The sequence below is a fragment of the Scomber japonicus genome, chromosome 10 (assembly GCF_027409825.1).
Source record: "Scomber japonicus isolate fScoJap1 chromosome 10, fScoJap1.pri, whole genome shotgun sequence".
Classification (NCBI taxonomy): domain Eukaryota; kingdom Metazoa; phylum Chordata; class Actinopteri; order Scombriformes; family Scombridae; genus Scomber; species Scomber japonicus.
Window position 1 is genome coordinate 9981527 of NC_070587.1, and position 7981 is coordinate 9989507.

The following is a 7981-nucleotide window of genomic DNA, read 5'->3' on the forward strand; positions in this document are numbered from 1 at the left end:
TTGATGTAAAGGTATTTACTCACTATGGTCTCCTGAAATAAACAATCAACCCACACACACATGTATTAAGATTTACATATGAACTCAAGGTAGGCAACTCCATGAAATCGCTAAAGATTTATTATGATGTTTAAATATGAAAAATATTGAACAATGTTACTATTCTAACCATTGTACCCTAACCCTAACCCTAACCCTAACCCCATTGTACTGTATACTAGCTACTTACTTACTGTGTACTTTTACTTCAGAGGAAAACATTGCACCAATATATTTACCTGACAGATAAATGTTACTGGTTATGTTGGAAATTCAGCTTTTATTCACAAAATATAATGGATTATTATTGATTAAACTCTATAGCATTATGTAAGAATTAAAAGCTCAATGTGAGTACATTTAAGTATGTTGTGCTGGTAATACCTCTCTTTCACTCTTCCCCTTTGAGTGAAAAATAAACAGTATTTTTACCATGTGGTGTTAATAGTTTTACTTAAAAAAAAGAGGTTTAGAGCACTTCTTATAACACTGCCAATGCCAACAGTCCCAGTTGGAGAAAGGGTGAAAATAAAGCAAAGACAGAGTTCGCCTGGAGCCCCGAAATCACTAAATCCGCCCCTGACTACGTGAGTGTTTGCACTCTGTAGTAGCAGCTGGTTGGAGGATCAGCCAGCCCCCCTGCTATTGCCAGTCAGATTACTGAGGCTGTAGTCTGCCACCCCTCCTTCCCTTCATCATCCACCCACACACACGCACGCACACTCCAAAATGTACAGTCTCTAAATCTGCACCCCATCGAGTCACACATCTGTTTCGTGAGTGCTGCGCTCCGAAACACAGCGTTGCATCACATTATAGCTTTAAAAAAAAAATATCAATATAAAATAAAATCACATGGAAGACAAAACACAAGCAGACAGTTCAGCTTTCAAAAATGTGTTATTTATTAAAAAATGTTTTCCTTTTTGTATTATTGAAAAAGTAGCCAGAAGAGTAATATCATGTAAAGATGAGTGTGAGAAAGACTTTAGAGTTTAGTTAAGAAAGAAAACATATTAAACAGGAATGAGGGAGATGAAGGAGAGAGGGGCAAGGGCAGACGAATGCAGCAGAATGGGGGAGGGGATGCGAAGAGGGGGGGGGGAACTCATGGATGAATTATAAGAGCTCTTATAACACATATGAAGGGGGGAACTACAGTCAGTTTACAATGGAAGAAGAAAGAGGCAGCTAAAATAAACAAGACATTATTCTCTCTGACCAGTCAGCAGTGGTTGCTGCAGTAAAAAACATACATGGAAAAAAAAAAGAACATCAACAATGAAAAATAAGTGCAATTGGTTTCTCTGTCATACCACAACCGTGTATAAAACAGGAGTGAAGCGGAAGGCACCCCCAGCCTCTGATAAAGAGTCAGCGTCTGGCACATCATACTCCCCCCGTTTGAAGATGGGACGGGGTACGACGGCCTGACTCTGGTGTCTGTGACCGAGGGTTTGTTCACTCCTTGCACCAAAAAGAAAAACATAGGCAGTAACCTGGAGGCTGCCGGTGGCTCTGTGTTCACATGTGGTGCTTCTTTTTAATTTTCTTTTTGGGAGGAGTCTGGTACACGTATACTTAACAAAAGATCCTGTATCTCCCCTCTCTGTTTTTGTAAATGATGTATGAGCCATTCATACCAATTTAAAAATATTTTAGTTTAAATATTTACAATAAAAGGATATAGCAAAATAGTTAAATCCAATCACATTGCTAACACCTCTCCTACATTTACAAGAATATTATGAGCAGATTTCCAAATTAAAGAGAGAGAGAGAGCCTCCTGTTTAACATCTACATTAGGACTGGAACCAGAAGAACAATAGCAGCAGTAGAGGGTGGTGCGAATAAAGATTTCCTCCCTTCAGTTTATATTTTCTGAATTTTTCTTTTTCAAGTTTTTCAAGAGCACCAGCAACAAGTGCAGTTCATTCTGTCCCTCTGTTGATCAGAACCAAGAGAAACCCCTCCAGAGAAGGCTACACTATAACCACTAAGAGTAGCCACTGCTGTTGGTGTGTGTAAAAGTTGCAGATGTGATTGACTGTAGAGTTGGATGCTGGTTGTTAAGCAGTAAATTGATGATACTGTTGTTGTTGTTGTTGTTGTTGTTGTTGTTGTTGCTGTTGTTGCTGTTGTTGCTGTGTGTAACTTCAGGAGCAAGATGAAAATGACTACATGTAGGCTTTCATGGTTGAATGTGTACTGGTTTTGTGAAATGCAAACAATCACAATGCAGTATGAATGCACTGAAAGCACCAAATTGCTTTTCTTAACACATCCTATTTGGTTAAAAGGCACAGTAGTCCAATAGTCCAAAACATATGATTTCACTTCCTTCAGTTTGTTTTTTCTTCTTCATGACAGCAATTAAAAACCACTAACAAACTGTCAATAGCATCTTCCCAATCGGCTCAAAAAAAAAAAAAAAAAAAAATTGTAGGCCAAACTATGCAAGCGCACAGCAGGCAATACCCAGCTGCCCAATAAATAAATACAAACAATAAATAAATGCAGTGTCAGATCAACACATGAATAAATTAACTGTGGGACTTGAGTCACGTGTCTTTTGAGTGGTCCTTGTTTTTCCTCAGGCTGGTCTTTCAAAGTTTTTCTTGGATTTTTTTTTTCATGATTCATTTTCAGTGGACCGGACAAAGATGTCTGATCCACAACAACACGAGAAAAGTTATGTGACCTCTGATTGCTGTGATGTCCCTCCTCTCGATGCTTTTGCCATAGATCTGCAAGCCAAGTTCCCAAACAGTTCTTGGATTACATTCGTGAGTTGATGACATCATTTTTTCCACAGTCTCCAATGACTCTAACACACCACACGTACAGTATAATGCTGCGTTCTGTACACATCACTAGCTACAAAATGTTCAATTACTTTTGTAACTTTTCCTCTTCAAACCAGATGCTTCAATTCTATCTACAAGTGAGCGTAAGCTCAAAAGGTGTCTCCTGCTGTAAGACTAGAATCAAATTCAGCTCATCCTGCAATGTGGACTGAATCCTAACTAGAGTTACTGTGTCATCGCTTTCATTCTGAATATTGACGTGAGTTTGTCTGTTCAACCCTCATGTTAGATGTTTATTGAAACATCTCTTAATACAATGATTGCTTTCATGCTGTGGAGAAACTATCACTTTCTCCTATTACTCTTACAAATCACTCTTAATATTACTCAATAACCTGTAAATAGTTTGAACTTCAGGTGTCTTTTCCTATCTGCCTTCAGCCACAACCTCCTCTGTACATGTTTAGGTTATTACAGAATTGTGATTATTAACATCTATGCATTGGTTCATACAAATACATTATGTCCTGTTTGAAATAACTGTTATAATTGAGTGTATTTGATGAGTGGTTGCGTGTGATCTATCATTTGTCTTCCACCTCCAAGCACCTATATTTATTCCCTCCCTTCTTCTCTTTAATGCATTTATAATCATCAGCCTCTTCCCTTCTTGCTCTCACTGCAGCTTTTAGCTTGGTGGTGTAACAAAGCGAGGCTGTCGGCTTTTGCTTTTTCAGGTCTCTAGAGGAGTGGGGCACACCCTGGGCAAAGGCTTAAGTGTGACATGAGGAGACTGGCTTTGACCCTGGCAGGTCTCGATGGTCTCACTCTCACTCTGTTGTCCGGCAACAGGCTGAATTTGGCACCGGATTGGCTTCTTTTGATTTCTGTGGTGCTTGTAGGATGTGGTAGAAGAGATGGAGCTGTCTTGTGTTGCTGGGCTGCCCTTCCTGCTAGGTGGGAGGACAGCAACAGCGGCAAGCTGGTTTTCGCTTGTACCTGCCGCTGTTGTGCTCTCATGTGAGGAGCAGGCCTTTCGTGGGGACAGGATGGGGGCGACATGCACCCATGTCAGGCTGGGCTCAGAGCTTTGACCTGCTTTGTATGGTTTTGATAGCTCGCCAGGTTCCTCGCTATCACTGTCCTTTCCCTTTGTGTCCTCTTTTTGCTGACTGTCACCGGCTACATCTGGCAAATTTTCTTTTGCATCAGATGTCAGTGATGGAGGAGGAGGGAGAGGAGGAGGGTGGTCCCTTTCATCATCAACTTGGTTCACCCTCTGCTCTTCTGCACTGATGCGAGGGCACTTGAGAAGCACTGGGGAAGGTGTAGCAGAGTCCGTACCTGTCCAACTGAGTCTGCGCTTCTGGAAAATTAACAGGAGAATAAATTGCCAGTGAATAAAAGAACTCACTTTGTGGGGCTGGTGATGCTGATGGAGGGGGGCGGTTGTTTGTGTGTGCACAAGTAAGCACTTACGCACACAGGAATATGTGTATTCTCACCTTGACAGGAATGTGTAACTGATCTCTGTGCTTGTGCGGTGGGGTGGAGCTGGTGGTTTCTTGGAGGGAGCGAGCAGGGGACGCAGTGACGCTGGAGGCTGCAGAGACGGATTGATTTGTGATATGAGGAAACCAAAGCTTCAGCATCATCTCCACCTGGAGGAGAGTGTTCAGGTACTTCTCCCTACAAAATATACGAAAGGCAAATAGGGAAACACAATGAAGTGAGGAGCACATGGATTATAGTGTCTGATAATGTGAGAGCAAGATGAGAATAACAGAGGGGCAGCGTGGATGACATCTTACCCGCTGTTAGGTCTCTGTAAAATACCCACGATCCTCTGGATTCGATCCATGGCAACGCTCTGCTGGAAACTACTCAAACCTGCCAATCAAAAACGTAATCCTCCAGTCAGCATTTATAGTCATGGTAGATGCACGCACATGTAGACATACACTCTCTCTCAAACACACATGCACACACACAACTTTCACTTGTGATATCGGCAAACTCTCGTGAGCTGATGAGTCAGCCGCAAGACTGTCGCTGCACACACACACACACACTGCACTTTGGGCTTCATCAATAGGCTGCGTCAATATAGACTGGAGCACAAAGGAACTCTCTGTTTCAAAGGATTGAGGCCACTCAGATCATATGAACCAGTGTTCAGCATCTACAACTTCAGCTAACAGTCTTCACACATGCTCGTGTGGAGACAGTAAGGATGCTTACCCCGGTCGAATCGGCCCTTCTTCAGTCCATTCAGCAGCTCCAGCAAGGGCCGTACAAAACCCTGTAGCTCAGCACACTGACAGAGGAAGAAGGAGAGAAGATAGATCAGTACACAGTTTGAGTTAGGCCTTGCTGTCTGAATCAGCGGCTGGGTTTTCCTTTGCTCACTGATCTTAAGAATTGCTCTGTCATCTGTTTTCTCATCACTCTTTTTCTGGACTGACTGTCCAAAACTCCCCTTACCTTTTGAGCAAACAGCAGGTCTCCCTGGGACTTTGGGATCTGGCCTGCGGGATCTGTCTCATCCAGGCCGATGTGAGCCGCCTTGCTGCTGCTCCCCGACCTGTACTCTTCTTCCTCTTTGTCGGTGAAGCCATCGCATGCCCACTGGGACCCGGGACTCTCCGATCCCCCGTCCCCATTGGCCGCGACCCCGCCCGCTCTGATGATGCTGACGGAGGAGGAGCTGTCTGTCAGGAAGACGTCTGTGTCATCTTCAGCCTGCTCTGAGTCGCTGAACAAGAGGCTGTCACTGGAGCTCAGAGAGTCGAAGGAGGGCTGGGAGGAAGTGCTACCCTGGGACTGCATCACTGTGAGGGGGAATAGTAGAAATTCAGCATTAGAAGAGAGCTAGATATAACTTGACACTCAAATCAATTTAAAAGCCATAAAAACAAAAGCTCAGCTGAACACTCAAAATCTGATCTAAGTTGTTACTCGAGTGAGAGACAGGCCAAATAGAGACACATTGATCATTGCTTTCCCATTTGCCAATTTTTCCTATCCATCTCCCAAAAATAATAACCCCAATTACTCAAAATGGTGGGTATATACCAGTGCCCTAGTTTAACATGGTGCAGAGTGGGACTGGGGGTAGGCAGTAGGCACACAATGGTAGTGCATGTCTGGCTCCCATTGAGGAGATTGGAGACTGGCGAGGAGTAAAATGTGAGGGGGATGGGAGCTTGTAGAGTAGTGGAATCAGAATAGGCCGTCTCTCTCGCTCTCTTTCACTGCCTCTGGTGGTCTCTGTAGCCCCTCCTCTCTGTCTCTGCCCCCCCCTCCCTACACACACATACACACATACACACACACACACCTCTCTATTTCCTCTCCGGCTGCATTTCTGTATGCCTCTCATCTCTCTCTGCTCTCCCTTCAGCTCATCATGTTCGTTCTGCACACAAGCCCAGTGCTCCTCTTCCCTTCCTCTCCCACAGACCAGCCCTCCTCCTCCTCTTCCTCTCTTACTCACATTTTACATTTTGTATCTCAGGCCATGTGCCTTTCTTTCATCTCTTTCGCTTTCTCTCTCTCTCTCCCTCTCTCTCTCCTCTGTGTAATCTCTGAGTGCCTGCTGCTCTCTGATCCCACCACCACAGACGGGGAAATAAGAAGGGTCACTCAACTTGTATCAACATCAACAAAGATTTTTTTTAAATTACAAATACAAATTACAAAAATAGTTAACACAGACAATAGTAGAGTGGTGCAAATTTTTTTGCAGATTGCCCACACATACGCAAAAAAAGCAAGAATTGAGTCTTCAGTTTCAGGAATAAATAAAGATTTCAACAAACCGGATCAGCTTTTACAACAAGCAAAATGCCTCGCCATTCGTGTCTGGCTTCCTTTCAGCCTTGTTATTTCCTCTTAAAAACCTAAATGTTACCAATCTGAAAGGCATCTGAGTTAACTCAAATTGTGGAAAAAGACTATAATCCTATTTGGTCCTTATGCCTATTTTTTTCCCCCATGGGTTTTTTGATTTGTTTTTTTGGTTCATAGCTCTTGGTGGACAGGGATGGGGATGGGGATGGAGAGGGGGCGGCAGTGGTGCATATGTTGGCACAGTCTGCACAGGTAGGACCATGAGGCTGCGTCTCAGGTGTTGGCTGCCCTATGTGCGCTACCACGACGCCCACAGCAACACATTACAAGCAGTAATACACGCTAAATGTATAATACTATACATTCACAGCAAAGCACTTCAAATATCAGATATTAATCTTAATGCCATGACAACAAATGTAAGCGGAAACATGGTTAATCAGTGAGTTGGTCCGGCGATATGAAAGCACATCATTACATGTGAATTATCAGCTCACATGAGACCCACATAAGATATAAATTAGCTTTTGTTTATCACAAATTGGCCCGGAGGCTCATACAGGATATAGTGGGACAGGAAATTCCTTCAGGCTAGCTTGCCAACTTCGGGAAACGTTTAGCTCACAAGACGAACAAAAAAAAAAATAAACCGTTAGAGCTTAGAGGAAATACTCACCGTCAGAGCTGAAATAACACACCAGAAGCTGCCACAAAAGTATCGTTCACGGGTCTGTCTGAGACTTTGAATACAATGTGTCCGTTAGTACGCACTCCTCGGCTGGAGCAGCACCGGGGCGCCCAGCCTCAGCCTCAGCTCTCCCTTACACTCTCTCACACACACACGCGCACACACTCTCGCTCACACTCACCGCCCGGTTGTTCATCGGTTTGTATCTTTGCTGGCTCTTTCTCTCGCCAGTTTACGAGCGTCAACATGTGCGCGGATCCACGTGCCCACGTTTTGCGCGCATCCTATTGGCTGTTGTCCCGGTGGAGGCGCACACCATTGGTTGACCCTTTCAGCCAGTGATTGCTTTACTCTCCGCTGATTGGACGGCGGCCCCGGCACTCACGGTCCTGCCCACTCATGTGTCGCCCGTGTGTATGGTGTCGGGTCGGGCAGGGCTGCTCTACTACTGCGAGCGGGTGTAAACACAGGCACAAGCACTACGGCGGCGGCCCGTGAGATGCACACATACGCTATATACAATATGTGCAGTGCATCTGATTTATACCATATGTGTGTGTTTGTGTGTGTGTGTGTGTGTGTGTGTGTTGGGGGG

General features: G+C 44.2%; 1 protein-coding gene across 1 annotated transcript; it reads right to left on the minus strand.

Annotated features, from left to right (window-relative positions):
* Nucleotides 1-3569: 3569 nt before the first annotated feature.
* On the minus strand, nt 3570-7508 carry LOC128366541 (uncharacterized). The gene is made up of 6 exons (XM_053327275.1): nt 7375-7508; nt 5331-5677; nt 5088-5163; nt 4658-4736; nt 4352-4535; nt 3570-4212 (listed from the first exon to the last, which is right to left on the minus strand). Exons 2-6 carry the CDS (start codon nt 5673-5675, stop codon nt 3580-3582), a joined length of 1317 nt encoding a protein of 438 aa, XP_053183250.1. The 5' UTR covers nt 5676-5677; nt 7375-7508; the 3' UTR covers nt 3570-3579.
* Nucleotides 7509-7981: the final 473 nt, after the last annotated feature.

Excerpts from the sequence above, each read along its gene's own strand:
- LOC128366541 (XM_053327275.1), bottom strand. The coding sequence starts at position 5,675 with ATGCAGTCCCAGGGTAGCACTTCCTCCCAGCCCTCCTTCGACTCTCTG. Across the intron at positions 4,737-5,087 it reads GAAGGGCCGATTCGACCGGG|GTTTGAGTAGTTTCCAGCAG; the intron begins GTAAGCATCCTT and ends TTTGATTGGCAG. Across the intron at positions 4,536-4,657 it reads TTACAGAGACCTAACAGCGG|GGAGAAGTACCTGAACACTC; the intron begins GTAAGATGTCAT and ends TATATTTTGTAG.